General features: G+C 40.8%; 1 protein-coding gene across 1 annotated transcript in view; it reads left to right on the plus strand.

Annotated features, from left to right (window-relative positions):
- The window catches only part of CCDC73 (coiled-coil domain containing 73), a 159,824-nt gene that overhangs the window by 46,788 nt on the left and 93,375 nt on the right, over positions 1-19,661 (plus strand). The window contains exons 4-5 of the mRNA XM_054026161.1: positions 5,135-5,206; positions 16,599-16,670. Of these exons, the coding sequence (XP_053882136.1) occupies positions 5,135-5,206; positions 16,599-16,670 (144 nt within the window). The remainder of the gene's footprint in view (positions 1-5,134; positions 5,207-16,598; positions 16,671-19,661) is intronic.

Here is a 19,661-nt window from a genome sequence, read left to right on the forward strand (position 1 = left end):
GGATTATGATAAATAAATTCATAATAATCATGAGGACATTTTACTTGCAAAATCTTTACTTAGTATTTTCTGTAAGAGTTTTGCTAATGATGTATCCTAGTTTTTTCTTTTCATTAATGTGTAGTTTAGTAGTAGCACATATTAATGTCATTTGTAAATAAATTGTTTGAGACTTCTATAAAAAGTCATAAGGTATTCAAAATAATTGGCTTTTGTCACCAATGGGGGAGGATTCAGGATGCTTTTTGATTCTCAGTTTATAGATTAATATAAGAAAACTAATTTGTTGACGTTAGAAAGTATCACTCAGGGAGTACAGAGAAACCATTTTATTATCTTTTTAAATTTTGTGTTTGCCTCTGAGATCTGTTGGAAATCATGGCCATGTGCACAGAGGAACTGTGCTTCTGGAGTAGTTCCAGGGTTTTCTGTCCCATCCCATAGCTTCCTGATGTGGCTATTGCCCTTGAAACCCTCTTTAGAAGGGGGTTCCCAGAAAAGTTTATTAGGGTGTATCACCTTTACAGCAGATTTCCTACACTGTTGATGTTGTGACTGTGCACATAATGGATTCATTCCCCCTGGCCAACCCCGCGTTCATATACTACAGAACACTTCTTTGGAGCCTGGGAACATGAGGAAGAGAGTCTTATGGCAATGTCTGATTCTCTGACTCTGCATAGGAAGGGGGCATCCATGTATGATGCTGTATGGAATACCAATACCAGTAAAATTGCAATGAGTTGTGCCAGATATGCCATGTAAGGTATCTGCGAAAATGCTATAATTTGCCAAGTATAATCTTGTTTATATGTTTGTATCACCTTTGTATTGTAAGTTATAGATATGTATGGTATATCTGTGTTTCCAAACTTGTGCTGTGCATCTGGGTGACACCTCCAGACAGGTTGGCATCAGCACTGCCTACCCTGCTTGATGGTACATCAGCTGTACAATGAACCCATTGAAAGGGTCAGGGGCTACACCTTATGACTCAGGAAGGCATGCAGGGCCATGCCTATGGACAGAACTCTAAGGGTTCCCTGCCATATGCTGGGCAGCTTGTGTTTGGAAAAAAGGAAATACAAGCTGCATGGCAAAAGACTATAAAAGGCAGTCTTCTCCATTTTGTCTTTATTCCTGCTTCTTATCTCTGGAGTAACTTTTCTACAAATGAAGCTCTGAACAAAGGACTGAATGACCCATCCAAGCTGTGGATGTGTTCCAGAGGGACTTTCAAGCCACCAAACTCACCAGTACTGCTAAGAACCTGATATATGGACTTTGAAGGCTTTGTATGTATGTAACTGCTTTATCTCTTCTTCTTCTTTCTTTTTTCTTTATAATAAACCTTTAGTTTTAGGCACTAAAGGATTGACTGGCAGCATGGTATTTTGGGTAAGAGCCAAGCCTATACAGACCTGGTAACATGGCTGGCCCTTTGGGGTGAGAAGAACATTTTGTATATGTGAGCAGAGTTTTAAAATAACTTCTCACTATACTGGACATAGGTGCTGATTGGAAGCCAGAGAACTGGAATGCACTAAAGGGGGCTATGTGATTTCTTTTTTCTTTTTGCTTCTAGATAACCAATGTGGGGATCAGAAGAACAGTTTGTGACTGGCTGGGGAGTTTAACTTCAGTATTACTCACCAGCCTTGGGAGTATTTATCTCCTTTTTGCAGCTTGCCTGACCTTGGCATTTCCAGTGAGGGCTACCTCGGGTCACATTGCATAGTTGGCAGGATCCACAGAACCAGATCATTTGGGTTTGGATCAGAACCCCACGCTATTCCAAACTTTGAAATGTTGATACTGTGTGTGTTAAAGGTTAAAGTTAGTCACAATGAGTGATCCACAATCAAAACTGCAAGCCCTGAGAGAGAGCCAGCGCCTACAATATAAGAGAGAAATGGTAGAACTTCGAATGCAAGAGAAGCAATTCTTGGCCTGGCTGGAGAAAGAAGCTGAAGAGAGAAGAAAAGCTGCCCAGGAACGCAAAAGGCTAGAACTGGAATGCAATAAGGGTGGCTGTGCGATTTTCTTTTTTTTGCTTCTTGATAACCAGTGTGGGGATCAGAAGCACAGTTTGTGACTGATTGGGGAGTTTAAACTTCAGTGTTACCCACCAGTCTTGGGAATATCTCTCTCCTTTTTGCAGCCTGCCCTGACCTTGGCATTTCCAGTGCGGGCTACCCCAAGCTCCCCCGGTCGAACCATGCATGGGAGGTTTTCTCTAACACAGCGGTTCCCAACCTTTCCAGACTATTGTACCCCTTTCAGGAGTCTGATTTGTCTTGCGTACTCCAAGTTTCACCTCACTTAAAAACTACTAGATTACAATATCAGGCATAAAAATACAAAAGTGTCACAGTACACTATTACTGAAAAATTGCTTACATTTTCATTCTGTCTGTATGAAATTTTAGTCATACAGACTTCGCTGGTGCTTTTTATGTAGCCTGTTGTAAAACTAGGCAAATAGCTAATGAATTGATATACCCCTGGAAGACCTCTGCGTACCTCCAGGAGTACCACTGCTCTAGCATATGAATCTTCACAGGATATTTCAGGCGTATGAATCTATAAAACAACAACAAATACTACTGCTGCTAAATTCATATAGGATTTTCTATCAAAAGATCTCAAAGATGTGTATATATGTATAAGAATTAATAGTAGAATAATAGTTCAACTTTTTTTTTTTCCCTTTGGGTAGCAACAGCCATTATTCAAATATCATTGTTTACAAAACAGCAGGGATTCAATATACACTACCCTAGATATGTTAATATACTATCATAAATGTATTGTTTAAGTCAAAGGCAAATTTGCATGGAAAATATTACTAGGGTACTGCAAGTCAGCAGAAACCCTCACCTAGATTTAGGAGAGTAATATATTTTTAGACCTGCTTTAATTTAGGATTTCACCAAAGGCCTTCACAGATGTTTCTCTTGGAAGTTATCATAGTCTGCTGTCCCTGGAGGATATGCCCATTATTGTCCCAACTGTCAGGGCTGATTTAGATTGTGGGCATCACAGGATTACCTTTATTTTGTTAGAATGCAGATCTCAAATTTTTCTGGTCTTCAGTGATAGGGTGTATTGTCACCTCTCCCAAGCTGCCTTCTTATTCTCTAGAATAACAGCTTTCATTTAATAAAAAAGTAAATCTCTAGCCTTTATAATTGTGAAAAAACCTTGAAAACAATCCCAAGAGCAAACTAATGCATTGATGTCTGACTAAATTTGCGGAGATCCTGAAATAGTTCTGAAGTGTGAACTGCCCCATTCATCTCATTGGGTGTAAATTTAGATGCCCAATTATAATAGTTTAACTCTGACATTGTTAACTATTTAACTTCCTGGAAAGAAAAGAAGATCTATACAATTTAGTCTATATGACCGTTCATTTTGGTACCACTTATTGGTGGTCTTGGGAGAATATTATGACTTATGTTTTTGTCCCCAATCAGGAAGGAGCCAAGCCCAAGGAACCTAGCATGCCATCTGATACCAACCAAGAAGCAGCCAAGCTCAAGAAGCCCAGAGAGTGCATGTAATTATATATTGAACATCTGCACGATCTACTAAGAGCGGTGGCTTATTTTGTGTGCAGAGCTTGGAAAAACACCTCTATCTTTTTTCAATTTGACTATCGTTAGAATGTATCCCACACAGAGGCTCAAATATATATTACAAGTTTAGCTATCCCTTTAAGAGAGAGATCTTATCTTATGGTATTCACCTCGTTTAGACAATGATCAATGGCAGAAAGAAGGCTTAACATTAACCTTTTGGAACTACATGTCAACATAGCTCCGTAAGCATCTCTAAAAGTCTTCATGTCTTGGTCACATGCAATACCAGGACAGTAATGAGTAGTGTGTCACAACATACAGGGTCACCATACAACATACAGGTCACAACATACAGGTCAGTTCTTGCTGGAAATCATGACCCTCTGCCAGTAGACAGAATTGTGTTTTTTCTTCTCTCGGAGCTTTATATTTGCCGGGGAAGTGCATTATATGTGCATATTGACTTAACAAAAGGGAGCTGATTTCACTTAGGAAAACTACACTTTAATATTAAATATTTCAGGAGATCTCCTATAACTTGGTGGCAACCATAATAAACGGTCAGCAAAGGTATATCTTGCTACCACAGTAGTTGTTTGATCCCCAGGCAGATGCTTTTGTAATAATTGGGGAATTGACATATATCTTCCCACCTCTGCTTATCTATTGTGAATTTTTTTCCAGACTATGAAGCAGGAAAAGGCAAAGGTCATGTGTTAATTCCATTTTGGGCCAGATGTCTGTGGCTATCAGGCCTTGTTTTAGGATAATCTTCCTGACCACATATCTAAATTTACTTTGAACAGCTATTGCCATCTCTTTTTATCTTTTTTGTTCTCATTTGATTGGCACAAAAGCTTCTTGGTACCAGATGTTGATAAATATTCCACCCTTCTTTTGAAGTGACGGGTTTTGCTCAGCATCCTAACAAAGATTCTGTTTTATCTCTTCCTGTAGCTAGGATACTTTCAGAAAGTATTGTTCAAGTATTAACCATGGTTATCTGTACCTAACCATTACTAAATTGATTCTTCACACATTCATTACATGATGTTGCTTTGTTCTCATCTCAGTATTGTGGCTTGGTCTCATTAGACTATTTAGTCATAAAGGTTTTTCAAGCATGAGTTCAAGACAAGCCTATCTTGCTCTATTTCACTCTGACTCTCGATTTGTTGTAGGATGATGAAGAGTATAGGTATGACAAGGGAAATATTACTTACTGATAATTAAATTAATTGTTTTCCTAATTCCCAATATTATATCTCTTCCTGTCAACCCTTACTTATTTCATTCATGCTATGATTTTTCTGATTGACGAGGATGAACATGTTTACTGTTTGTACAATGTGTATGTATATAGTCTTGGTTTAATGGTATTTTGACCTCCTTGCTTTTTGGTGGATAGAAACATATTCTATATATTGAACTGCAGCTGAAAAATAGAAGAGCAAGACTACACTAATTGTGTTGGTATGAAACTTGTCTTTACTTATAGTTCTTATGTGTTTAAAATTATGGATAATTACCTTTTTATTTTTTAAAACTAGGATGCTGAAATTAATTATGAAGATCAAATTAATAAAATTATTATGGAGAAACAGGAACTTGAGTGGCAGAAGGTTAGTAATTTCTCTATAAGCCTGATAGTTTTAGTATTTAGCTGTTAGAATTTCATTTAATGGGATGTTAATGGTGTTTGGAATTAGATACAATTGAATGTTAATTTTTTTTTTAGATTATAGTCATACCAGTATTAAAGCATGAGGGAAACTGGATCTGACAATGATCTTCCATACTGTTCATACTATTTTTGTCAATCCGGTAGCTGTGATCAGGATTCTAAAAATGTGAAATGTTGTTAAAAATATCACAATATTTGGTGTGGTTGGAAGTTGTTGCTAAGAGAGATGTAGAACTTGAATAATGATATTGGATCTCACAGATGAGGTGTCTTGACAGAACTATGTAGGGGAGGTAATACAACAGCTGTCTGCATTATGCCTGGCTTTAGCAAGTGCTAATACTACCACGGTTTCAGTAACAACAAATTCACTCAATATTTTTTGGGGGGGAAATCCAAAGAAACGTATTTTCAGCAATAAGTTACATGTTTATACCTGTCCAGAAGTGATTTGGTAGCATTTACACTTCCAAGATGAAGCCTCAATTAAAATAGGTTTAACATTCTTTTTAGGGTTAGGACTCATGAGGTTATACTTTAATAGAAAATCCATTCCCTTTTTAACATAGTTTAACCTATGACAACTGTCACTAGGTCACACGATAAAAGGTTTCTCTCAACATACTTTATGATCACACAAAAACAACAACCTCCCACCCAGATATTCAGCATTATCCTTGATCTTGAAATATTTAACATTTTAGTGAAGGAAGATCATTTATTTCTTGGGGTTTATCCTGACCATCTAAATTTAATAATCCTAGCTATGTGCTTTGATTCTGAAAGATTAGATATATAAAAATAAAATATGGACATAGAAACAGGAAGCATCTCAGATTTGAAAAGGCAACAGTGCCTTCAGTTTGTATCCCTACCTTGCTTTCCTCAACCTGTGGTTATAGTCCTTCTCAAACCTCAAAGTTCAGTTTCCATTCCCAGTTGAGGCCCCACAAGCAAATTCATGTACACTAATAGGAAAACATACAGGACTTGTAATCAGTTGGCCAAACTAAATGGTTTTTTTGGGTCAAATTTAATGTGAGCACACAACATATCTGAGTGTAAACAAAGTTATACAAAATTCAATTCTGTGTAACTATCTGTTGGAATGGATACATTTTGAACAAAATGAGATCAAGGATTTGGGTCTACCACACAGAATTGGGGCTGAGAACTCTATCACTAATCAGTCATCCATGTAGTAGATTAGTCCTTTTACTACTTAGAGATATTTCTCCTTTTTTACATTAAGGAGGTATTGACAGGTTACTTACAGTCTCTAATCTAATCCATGAGCTCCTTAATGAGGCCTCTTCTGTCTCATATCTTCAGATATGTCTAATTTATCGCCATATTTGGGGTTGGGAAGGAATTTCCCACGGGGTCAGATTGGTAGAGACATTGCGGGAGGGGGGAGAGGGTTCAACTTCTTCTGTAGCATGGGGCATGGGTCACTTGCAGGTTTAAACTAGGGTAAATGGTGAATTCTCTGTAACTTGAAGTCTTTAAACCATTATTTGAGGACTTCTGTAACTCAGCCAGAGATTAGGGGGTCTATTTCAGGAGTGGGTGGGTGAGTTTCTGGGGCCTGCAGCGTGCAGGAGGTCAGACTAGATGATCATGATGGTACCTTCTGACCTTAAAGTCTATGAGTTTGAGAGCCTCTCACAGAATTAAGACAAAATGGCTGACCTGTGTGCAGTTTTCTACCCTTTCCATCATCTTGTCTTAAGGACCATGTATAAAATCCAAAGAACCCATTTTGGAATAATTTTAAAAGTGAATCTTTTTCAAGGGTTACAAGTATATCACATTGTTGTCCCTAGCCTCTGTTTGCCAGAAGCTGGGAATGGGCGACAGGATGGACCACTTGATGATTACCTGTTCTGTTCATTTCCTCTGGGGCACCCGGCATTGGCCACTGTCAGAAGACAGGGAACTGGGCTAGAAGGACCTTTGGTCTGACCCACTATGGCCATTCTTATGTTCTGTGAGCTTGTTTTCACCTCACAAAGAAAATCAACTGTTTATACTCTAAGTTACCACATTTCTTTACCTCCACAGTCGAATGATCAAGTTCATAGTTGGATATAGGAATGGAAGAAAGATAAATGTGTTGTTAGCAACTTATGTACAATTTTATTTTATATTTATGACACAATTGTTCTTATGGTATCTAACTGTAAGCAGAGTCAGGATGAGCTCTACCCTGACATCTGGTGGTGAATTATGGTGAGTGTGGAAAAGAACTCCAGGGGCTGATCTTGTTTGCATAGGCACACCCACTCGCCTGGCATGAAACAACAGCAACTGAAAGTGGCTACTTTGGCTGGTGTGGGATCCCCAGTTTCTCTATTATTGGGGCAGGAAGAATAAAGTTTTGTTACCCTGATTCTGTGAATCAAGGCCAGTGGAACTGTTGTATGACAGAAGGACTGAGTGAGTCCTTCACCATTACCTAAGTAGCACTTGCTTGACAAGGGGCATGGGTTACAAAACCCAGTGAATTGAGAGAGGATGTGGACAGGTATTTATATCTGATGGTATGGGCCCTCTTTGAGGGTTTGAAACACCAATTGCACTACCTCCTCTCTCCACTGTTGAATGTCAGAGCTAACTTTGATTCCATTAGGAGTCTAGTTACAGGCTGCTGAGCTGAATTCACTTTGGGCCAATGGTGCACTAGCACTGGGGCTCCCCTACTATGAGCTGAAATTGCTAAGAGCTGAAATCACAAAAGAGCTAAAGTTATTAAGAGCTGAGATCACTGAGACTGTGTTAACTAGTGGGGGAGCCTGAAGCTATATTGCTAAGCGGCTGGCGGAGCAGCTAGCAGAGTGGAGCCTCGCGGGGACGGCTGGAGCTGAGCGACTCACAGGTCGGTGAGCAGGGCGGAGCGGCTGGAGAAGCAGCGAGCAGAGCAGAGCAGAGCGGAGCCTTGTGGGAGCAGCCCAAGGAACGGCTGAAGTGGAGCAGAGCTGAGCGGCTCACAGGTCGGTGAGCAGAGCGGAGCAGCTGCCAGAGCAGTTCGTGGACGGCGGGAGCGGCTCACGGGACAGCTGGTGGAGTGGAGCGGCTCGTGGAGAAGGCTGCGGCGGAACCCCACGGAGAGGCAGCCGGTCGGCCTCGGATCACGTAAGGTGCCCCTTAACACCCTGCGTGCCTTCCCCCCCCTCCCCCCCGCTTGAACTCTGGGGCTGCACTGACCAGGGACAGAGACTTTGGGGGTTGTTGGACTTTTGGGACTTTGGTGATCCTTGGGTTGCTGGACCCAAGAGACTTTGGGGGGTTGTTGGACTTTTGGGACTTTGGTGATCCTTGGGTTGCTGGTTTCAAGAACGAAAGGGAAAGGACACAGCCCAATTTGCTGGGGTGGGTTTTTTGTTCATGAAGCCTGTTTGTGGTGTTTTTCCAATTTAATGCTGATGTCGTTTACCTCATGTTATTAAACATTTTCTGTTACACTCAGACTCCGTGCTTGCGAGAGGGGAAGTATTGCCTCTTAGAGGCGCCCAGGGGGTGGTATGTAATTGTCCCAGGTCACTGGGTGGGGGCTCGAGCCGGTTTTGCATTGCATTATTGAAATGGAACCCCTAGATACAGAACCTGGCCCTTGTTGCTGCCAACTTAGATGGGCAGAAGGGTTACATAACAATTCCTGTTAATAATCCCATAGTGAAGTCTAGCTTCCAATAGGACCATCTTAACAAATCTTTATCAAAGAAATTGCATAAAAAGGTGATGGTCAGTGTGGTCTTGTGCACTGTGATGTGAGGATTATTAGTTTGGGTTCTGAGCTCAGTCCCTCTCTCGCCTGTCAAGGGCTAGAAATCCTGCAGAGAGAGTTTCTATCCATCCTGGCTAGTTGTGCTGCTGTAGTGTTACAGAAACACCATCACCTTTACTGTTTACATAAGCAAACACTTTTCCCTTCATCTTGTTCCTCATCTCTGATGTGGAGAATCATATTATTCTAGCACATGAAATAATTTAAATTATGTCAGTAACAATCTATTAAAATATAGTTTAAATCTTGCATTGCATAAAAAGAATACATAATTTGTTAGAAACAACCAAGAGAGGAAATATGTGATATGTTGAAAATCATAAATTTATTGTAGAGGCAGAAATAAAAAGTATTTTTGTGTGGTATGTATGGTATGCATTTAGTGATAGGAACAGTGGGGTATGAATTTAATAAAAAAAGAGGAATAGAAGATAGTACAAAGAACAATGCAGTCAAGTTTCTATTGTAACCATAGAGCTAGTTTTTCATAACTGTATGCAAAAACACATGCATAATTTACTTCTGCAATTGTTGATTATGCATACAAATGTATAGTTAGACATTAAAGTGGTAGTTTGCATACACAATTTAAAGATTTAATGTTCAGTTGTAGTAACTGTACATGCATTACATTGTGCAGTTGTGCGCAAACAATTATGAAAACCTAACTCTTAACTTTTTCACTTCTTTGTATCTTTAGTTTTATCTGTGTAAAGATAAAAACAGTGTGTTTGGAGTTATTCAGGTTTCTAAACTTACAAGCCCTGCTTGCTTAAACTGTTTCTTCCTTAGAAGTTTTTTAGTTAGCAGAGTTTATAAATTCTTTGAACTCCAGCAGGAGTCTAGTGTTGTGGAGAAAATTTGTACTGCAGAGAAAAGTGGCTCAGCAACAGTGGGGTTGCAGTCCAAAAAATCTTGGAAATTATTTGTGATCAGGGCTGTAAGTCTGTGGTGCTCAGAAATTCTACAGTAGCAGACCAGTAGCCCAAATGTAAACTTCCCAAGTTTCCTGACTGCATGGTAGGGTGCAAAGTCTGAAAACCTGTGAAATTTGAATTGAGTTTATAATCTAACAATTCTACACTCTGTCCAAAAGTCTTTAGTCTTCCAAGGGCATAACTCTTATTGACCTCAGAGGGAGTTCTATAAATGGAGGTGTGACCGGGGTCCCAGGGAGCTACACTGAGGTTACTCAATTAGGGTAAACTGCAAAGAATGGGGCAGACAATCCCCAAAGCTGGTGGATATTCCAATGTTTAGATTTACCAAGCCAGGACAAAACAGCTTTTATAATATCTTACAGGTTACCCGGCACCAACAAAACAGTTTCCTTAAAGTAACCCAGCCTTAGGCCTCCACCCAGACAGCCAAGTCAAATATGATGAGGAATACTGAAAATCTTATTAATCATATAAGAAAGTTTTACCAATCCCAAAAGACTGGACACATTACCTTCCAGGTTAATGAATATTCCAGATTTTACCCAAATACACGCTTACAGCAAATTCTTATTAACTAAACTAAAATTTATTAAAATAGAAAAGAGTGAGAGTATTGGTTAAAAGATCAGCATACATACAGACATGAGTACAGTTCTGAGATCAGATTCATAGTAGAGATGGTGAGCTTTGTAGTTTCAAAGAGTTCTTTCAGAATTAGACCATAGGTTCAGTCCAATGTCCACATTCAGGATGATCCATATGGGACTGGAGATTTCAGTCCTACGACTCAAGTTTTCCCTGCATAAAGCATCAAGCAGATCTGAGATAAAAAGGATCAGGACCCAAGGGTTTTTTATACAGTTCCAGGTCTTCTTTTGACGGCTCGGAGTTCTTAGGCAAACAACAGGCAGTCATTGAGACTTTGAAGTAGATCTATTTGCTAAGCATCACCGGTAATTAGCTACAGGGATTAACATAAGGCAATTGCCTGTTTTCCACCATTTGCAGGTGCTTTGCTATTCATTTCAAAAAGAGATGAATACAGTGATATCACTATTTTTACAATTCATTTCAATGTTAGGATCTCCCTTTCATCTCTGAATTAAAAGAATACAGCATAGATAGGAACTGTTTGATTACATTGTTAACCTCTAATAATATATATGTAAACACAAAAACCCCACAAATATTATCTACCAATATGTCCCTAAAGGTTGAATCTGGGTCATTTAGCCTGCAGGCTACTTAACCCTTTTTGGCCATGTGTCATACCTCAATGCGAGATTGGTATAGAAGGGAGCAGTTAGAGCTCCTGGATACACCTTAAGGACCTTCTGATCTTGTTATGAGCTATATTTACATTAAATTCTTTGTAAGGCCAAATTATTGATACATACTCTGGCCCAAGTTGACAACGTAGTCCATATTTTGTGAAATACTTTAGTGATTTCAGGGTTTGGTCTATGTGTTAACTTAACATAGCCATCAATGTTCTTCAGAGAGCACTTACTCTGACATTCAGCCATGAAGTCTGTGAGATGTTGTACCTCAGTTTTCCTTCTTGCACAGCAGTCCAAGCTTGCAATGGTTTTTCTGCTGTGGAAAGTTTTTGGATTGTGTATAATAAGCACTAGCTGTGAAACCTCAACATTATTAGGCTTTCTAATACAAAGTGTGTTCTTATTGACCAAAATATTATAATCATAAGGGTTTCTATTACATAGTGTGTTTTCATGTATCACTTTTAACATGTTCAGGGTTTTTTCCAAAAGACCATGCACATTGTACATTTTTACAGTTTTTTTGGCATCAGCCATGAACTAGTTACAATAGTTAACATTAGCATTAATATTAACAACAAATCTATTACAAGTGTACATTTACAATCATTTTTGTTATGCCAAGCCTTTTGTTTAGATAGGCCATTTTTTAGGTCAACTTGTTCAATATTCCTTTTGAAGGTTTAGCTTTTTCTTTACCTTAGGGTTTTCCTTAAAATAGACTTTTAGGTTAACCACATACTTGGAGTTTTGGTATTTTAGATATGAGTGAGGCAAGTCTGTAATGACATTTTGCCTTTCATGGGTTAACTTGTCTTCCTTCTTTCCCCTTTTTAGGGGGTTGCAATTTGAGCTTTCTGTTATACCATAATCTATGGTCTGCCTGGCTATGTTCTTATTGCCAACAGCTATGGGCAAATTTGTTCCTCCCTTGTCAGCTAGGTAGTTTACATGGACACCATGCCTTAAAGAGAGACAACCATTTTCTATCATCATGTCTGAACTATAGTTCTGCTTTTCAACTACCAATTTCTGCATCCACAAGGTATTTAGATGCATCAGAGCTTACTAATAGGGTTACCATATTTAACAAATAAAAAAGAGGACCCTCCACAGGCCCTGGCCCCGCCCATTTCCCCACCCCAGCCCCGCCCAAACTCCGCCCCATCCCCACCCTAACTCCGCCCCCTCCTCCCTCTCACTCCCAGCCACGCGAAAAGGGCTGCCCGAGCGCTACCGGCTTCACGGTTTGCCGGGCAGCCCCCAGACCCTGCGCCCCCGGCCGGCGCTTCCCCAGCGCAGCTGGAGCCCGGGAGGGGAAGCACCCAGCCGGGGGCGCAGGGTCTGGAGGCTGCCCGGCAAACGGTGAAGCCGGTAGCGCTCGGGCTTCGGGCAGCCCCTATGCGTCCGGACCCTGCGCCCCTGGCCGGGCACTTCCCCTCCCGGGCTCCGGCGGCGCAGGGTCCAGAGGCATGGGGACTGCCCGAAGCCCGTAGCGCTCGGCTCTTAAACAGAGCCGAAGAGTCAGGGGAGGAGCAGAACCGCCGCGGCCAGAGGCTCTGCTCCTCCCCTGACTCTTCGTCTCTGTTTAAGAGCCGAGCTGCCCGAGCGCTACCGGCTTCGGGCAGCCCTCATGCCTCCGGACCCTGCGCCGCCGGAGCCCGGGAGGGGAAGTGCCCGGCCGGCGGCAGGGGTCCGGAGGCAAGGGGGCTGCCTGAAGCCCATAGCGCTCGGGCAGCTTGGCTCTTAAACAGACCCGAAGAGTCAGGGGAGGAGCAGAGCCGCCGCGGGAGGGGAAATGCCTGGCCGGCATTTTCCCGGACATGTTCGGCTTTTTGGCAATTCCCCCCGGATGGGGGTTTGATTGCCGAAAAGCCGGACATGTCCGGGAAAAAATGGACGTATGGTAACCCTACTTACTAAGAAATTAGATGACATATTAAAAGGGTCTATGGGTTTATTCACAAGGCTGCTCTGCTGTGTAAAGCCAGGAATCCAGCCTTCCTTTGGAACCCGAGACACAAACTGTTCACTTTCAATATTAGCTAATGAAGCCTCCTGAGGCAAAGTCCAAGGCAAAGTCGGTGTATTCATTTTCATTTGGAAGACTTTGGCCATTAGGCACCGACACACTTTTCTTAGTAGACAAACTGTTGACTACCAGCAATAGCCCATTAAAAGTTAATGGGAGAAATTCCCTTTTACCCTCACTAGGGCACAGCTATTGACTTTTCAAAGACTTCACCCAGAAATTCCTTTCCTTCTGTAATATCATGAACTGCAACAGATTCTTTTTGAGCTTCAGTTATGTTCAGAATTGACTTTGGTACAACAGACAAATTAACAAACTCCTTCTGAGTTTCACTCAAACCCAGAACTACCTCTGGTACATCAGGAAGATTTTCACACAATTTCCTTTTGGGCACATAACTTCCTGCTAGACTCCATAGTCAAAAAGTTAGAGGCATTGTCTTCCTCTTTGCAGCTCTTCTTGCAAACAACAGGCAGGTTACCAGGCGCAACACACACAAGTTTAGGGACCATTCCCTTTTTGTTACAAGTTTCCACACTGTGTGTAACATAGTCAGATCACTTTTATGCTTTCCTTGTGCCCTGGTCATATCATCAACCTGATCAGACAAGGTTGTCATATCTTTATCCAGCAATGCACTAGCAACAAGCAAAATAGAAGCATCAGAATTGCCTGGTCCCTGGGAACTAGCCATAACATCAACTGGATGCAACCTGGTTATAATGTCATTATCCCTAGCAGACACAAACTTAGGAATATTTCCTTCCTAGGCTTCAGTTGTGTCCAGAATCAACTCTGATATAACTGATACATTTTCAACCAACATAGGCTGATGGGCTTCTTCTGTCTGCTTTACAGACAAAGGACTGGAGAAACATTCTCCTTTAGCAGACACACTGCTATTCTCAACAGACAACCAATTTGAGATATCATTTCTCTTATCTCAGCACACATGGCTGTTCACAGTCAATTGTTTGGAGAGTGGGACAGCTTCCTTAACATTTAAGGTGGATTTTAGCCAAAGGCACTCTTACAAAATATTCAGATAATGCTACAACAGTTACACTTTCACCTGGCAAATAATCTGCCTCCCTGACAAGACTTGTCTTAATCAAAGTAATATCTGCTGTGGTGTCCCTCCATGCCATACACCTTATTCCATTAACTTCTGCACAGCTAATAAACTCTGTGTTATTGTTTCCATATTTAGCTTTAATATGAGTTATAAGGTCAAGTCCTTCAGAAACAAGAGTAACAGCATTTGCACACAAGGCAGCAGTGCTGGGCTCTTTTTGGGTCGCTAGTGTGTTTAGGATAGCTGCATTAGCATTTACTGGATTTGCTGATTTATTTTTTACATTTGGCCACTCTGGTTTGATGTGTCCAAGTGTACCACACAAATGACATACTACTTGTCTTTGCTTAGAGTATGAGGTTTTCTGTTCTGGGCTTCCATGAGCTTTTTTAATAGAAGTGGGGCTGGTCCCACTTTTAAACCATTCTCTTCGTTTAGACTGGGGAGAATAGTGATTATTCTTTCCCAAGGGCTTATTTCTTTCATGACTTTGATTCTGCACACGTTCATCTGCAATCTCAGCAGCGTGCAAAACAGACCTGGGCTTTTTATCCCATATAGCAGGCCGGACCTCATCTGGAACCAAATTTAGCATGTGTTCTAGAGTAACTAATTGCATTAATTGTTTAAAATTGCCCCAAGCTTTCTCACCAGTAATCCACTTCCTGACAAAACCTAACAGTTTATGAGCACATTCTACGTAAGAAATATCATTAGACATTTTAAAATTTCTAAATTTCAACATGTAAGTTTCAGATGTAACCTCAAAACGTTTTAACACAGTATCTTTATATTTTACATCGTTCAAAGCTTCATCCATACTCATTTCATTGAACACCTCCCTAGCTTTCCCAGTCAATCTGGTCAGCAGGACAGGCATATGCTATACCTTGGGATATGGTGAATTTCACATGAAGGTTCAGAGGTAGATAGAAATTCCTCTATGTCTTCAGTATTTTTGTAAATGGGACAAATTCTTTCCCAGTTTTTGTTGTCACGAGGGTGGTGGTGGGGGATTTCCAGGTTGTAGCAGCTTTTTCAGCTCTTCAAAGACTTGGAGTTGAAGTCTGGCAGATTCCTGTTGCATCTAGTGAGCCTTCTCCTCAGCAGCCAGCCGTTCCATATGCCTTAAATGGGATTCTTTTTCCATATCAGTTATCTTTTGCTTTTCCTGGAATCGAAGATGTATCAGCTTTTGTTCATGTTCAAGTTGCTGCTGGTTTTTCACTGCAAGCATTTTCAGAGGGTCTGCTTCCTGATCACTGGCCATTAACAGATTTTTCAGTTCTTGCTCTGTGACTTTTTTCCTAAAGGTCACTCCCTCTGTAAGCACAATTCTTCAAGGGTTTTTCTGTCAAGATCTTCATACAATCCTTGCTCACTCATTGTAACTGATTTTTAACCTTTAAACTCCAATATCAAAATGAATTTTTGTCAAGCATGTGGTTTTTACTACAAAATCTCAAATAACCACAGACTAAGGAATCATTCTTTTTGTCAAGATCAAATTCCTTTTCCTAATTTTTGTTTTATGAATAGCTGTATGTATTTTTTTCAATATCCTTTTATGTAGTATGTATTGTGCACCAGAGTTTAGATAGATGAAAATTTGTAAATTCTATGGCTATCATGTTATGAACAAATAAATATGTGGACTAATAAATGATATTACCTTTCTCCTGCATAGTTTTTCTCCTCATTCATAACAAATGGGTAATACCTTTCACCAGTGGAATTCAGAGGTGATCTAGAGTTGTTGATGCTGGGGATTTGAGGACTAAGCCTCACTCTTCACCCTGGGCTACCAGACATTCTGCCTCTGGTGGTAGAGCAAGTTGGCCGTTCTGTTTCTCCCAACCAATTTGTTCTACAACTTTATTTTTTATTAATTTTGTGTTCATACAGAAGGCTCCGGCAACAACTCTGGATTGCCTCAAAATTCCACAGGTGAGAGTTATTACCCATTTGTTATGAATTAGGACATAAGCTTCTAGCAGAAAGAAAATTACCAGGTAAGACATTTCTCATTCAAGGCTTCAATTTTAGATAAGTAATTTATTTTATTCATTTTTTTCTAGAACCTACTTAAGAAAGAATCAAAATAGCAATATTTTTTCTTAAAATATTATTTCTCTGTTACTGAAAGGATATAAGTAAGAGTCACATTTAAAGCACATTATAATTTGAGCTAATTTAAAGTATTTTCACTGAACAGGAATCTCTGCAGCATGAGACAGAAACATTAAACAAACAACACAAAGAAACCATGGCAGCTTTAAAAAAACAGGTAGGAAACTGAGACTCTTTAACTCTGATAATAATACTTTTAAATATGGTGGTCCGAAAACCAAATTATCAAGTAGTATTAAAAACTTTGTAATGCTGTATATAAAATATTATGATACAACCCCACGGGAAAACATTAAGTCCTTTTTTGCTTTCAGACACACAAAACACACATGTTTTAATTAATACTTCCTACAGCTGTATCCGAGAGAGAGAGAATCTTTTTTTCACAGAAATCTCACAAAGCTAAGAATCTGGCAAAGGCAAATTATGATGATCAGGAAGAAATAGTCAACCTGGTCAAGTTCCTACCTGAAGAAAGATATCCCCTTCAAAAATACATTCCAAAATGTCATCCAGCCTTCAACATTAATGCAACCAGAGAAGCAAAAATAGGATTAATTTGGATCTAATTAAGTGTAAGTATAGTATACTTTGGGCCAGATCCTCAGTTTTGCCAGAGCAGTGCTTGATACACCTGGGAGTCCCCACCTGATCTGCCTTTGGAGGCTGCTGGTGGCTGAATTGCTCCCTGGTACAAGTTAGAGCTTCTCTAACTTGTGCTGGTGAATAACTGCTCTATAAATGATGCTTCATTGGTTAGGATTGCTGAAGCGCATTGTGTTCTAGCTCTGCCCCTAATAACCCCCCAACCAAGGGGAGCAGCAGCTGTTAAGGTGTCCCCTAAAGTACGGCATTTTTCAGGTGCTGCCTTAAGGTAGCTTTGAGCACCGTTATGTTACTCGAACAGTGGGATTTGTACGTGCTTAGGTACCTTATTGAATTGATATGACCTAAGTGGCATTTTAATATAATACTCCAATATTTTTTCTTCTGCCCTTTAAACCATGAAATACAATCCTTATATTTTCTTTTAAAGTTTATTTCCTCATTGCCACCATTTCAATGAATAAAGTATCTCAAAATAAGTGAGACAAGGAGGCTGAGCTAATTTCTTTTATTGGACCAACTTCTGTTGGTGGAAGGCACAAGCTTTCAAACTTCACAGAGTTCTTCCTCAGACCTGGGGAAGGTAGACCAGAGTGGCCAACCTAAATACAAGGTTGGACAGATTGTTAAGCATATGGTGTTCACACATGTTGTAGGATACCACTTAAACTGAAGTGGACAATCAACACGTCTGCAGTAGTAGGACAAAGGAGGGTAGTAGGCAGCAGGGTAAGTTACAATTACAAATTGTTGTAATGAGCCATAAAACCAACATCTCTAAGTCCATCTTTTTTAGTGTCCAGCAGAGTTATAAATTTAAGTACCCAGGCTCATCTTCTGACAGTGTTGTGCAGGTTTCTTTTGAGGATGAGAACTGAGAGGTCTGATATGGAGACATTGCTTTGTGAAATGTGTTCATCCATGGGTGACAGGATGTTTTTGTCTTTTATAATTTTTCTATGTGAATTCATTTGAGACTGAAGTGATTGTCTGGGTTCCCCCACATAGTAGTTGTTAGGGTATTTAATGCACTGGATGAGGTACACCACATGTTGTGATAGGCAAATGTAGGATCCATTGATGTTGAAAGGTGTTTTGTAGGGGGTATTGATCATTGTAACAGTGGAGATATGTCTGCACATTTTGGATCTGTTATTCTGGCAGGGTCTGATGCTGCTTTGAGTTGGTGAGTCCTGGTTTCTGGGGACTTCTATGAGTGAAAAATAGTTAACAGAACACTATGGGTGAAGGTCTGGGCTAATGGAAGACATACATTTTTAGAAAAAAAGAAAATGGCAGGTACACAATTCTTTGAAGAAAATGAGATTCTTCTTCAAATAGATTCAGCTGTGTATTGCGCTTGTGTGTGCATGTGCCCAGTGCATTGAAGCTGGAAAATTCCACCTAGCAGTACTTATAGGGGGGCAGTTCTCATGCCTTGTGGCCATAGCCCTTCTCCTGGCTCTATGACATGGCACCACCCTGACCAGGCTTGGTGCATGCTGCTGCTCCATGTTCTGGGGCTGGCGATTCCCCCTAGAGATGGAGAAGCTGTTCCCCTCCTTGAGTGTGCCAAGGAAAAAGTCTCATAAGACCAATTGAGATCACTATAAGTCTTGTGATGACTCTTCTTGGTCTAAGAAGAGTACGGATGCGTGCCGTGCTACTGCTGGCATGTGGGATGGAACAGGTCCTTCAAATCATTCCCTGGTACCGTGTATACACGCAGGATCCCATACCATTTACTCTGGTTCTGACCCTGGAATGTCCGTTGAGTCTGTACCAGTGACATCTCTTCTGACACCAGCTGTATCCACACCAGTGGCATACCAGGTGGCAGTGAATCTACTCCCCACTCATGACAGCCACAACCTCATTGGCACCATCTAGACATGTCACAGACCCTCAGTGGCTGTTGGTAATATAGCCTGATTTCCCCCTGTCACAGACTGCAGAGTTGAGACTGGGGCTAGGTCTGGAACCGAGGAATGATACATTCCTTGTCACTGTTGTTGCCTTGGCAGCAGATCTGTTTTTGGGTGATTTGTCATCTGTGTCTGGAACTGCACTCTCAACCTTCAACTACAGTTTGAGTGTGCCTATGACTGTTGGTTCACGTGGCTGCATTCACACTGTCCAGTTTGTCAGGCTGCGTCTTGGCCCTCTCCAAATGTGGCTGAGGACAATTAGATATATGGTTGTGGATAGTACAGGACAACGTATGACAGGGTGTCCTCTTCTCTCGGGTCCCACTGCCCAGGACCAGAAATATGGTCAGAGCTTGCATGTTGCACTCAGGTCTCTCTATATTTCACTGTGTTGCTCCTCCATGGCTAAATGAGGAATAGGAACAATGTTTGGAGGCTGTGCGACGGGTTTTACTTAATAGTAGGAAGCCCTCCACCAGATTGGCCTATTTGGCCAAATGGGAACATTTTTCAGTGTGGTCATCGGCCCTTAGGGTTCAACCAATGTTGACTGGGATTCAGGACATCTTGGAGTACTTGTTACATCTTCAGTCTTCAGGTCTTGCACTCAGTCT

This window comes from Malaclemys terrapin, chromosome 4, assembly GCF_027887155.1.
Source record: "Malaclemys terrapin pileata isolate rMalTer1 chromosome 4, rMalTer1.hap1, whole genome shotgun sequence".
In the NCBI taxonomy this organism is placed as follows: domain Eukaryota; kingdom Metazoa; phylum Chordata; order Testudines; family Emydidae; genus Malaclemys; species Malaclemys terrapin.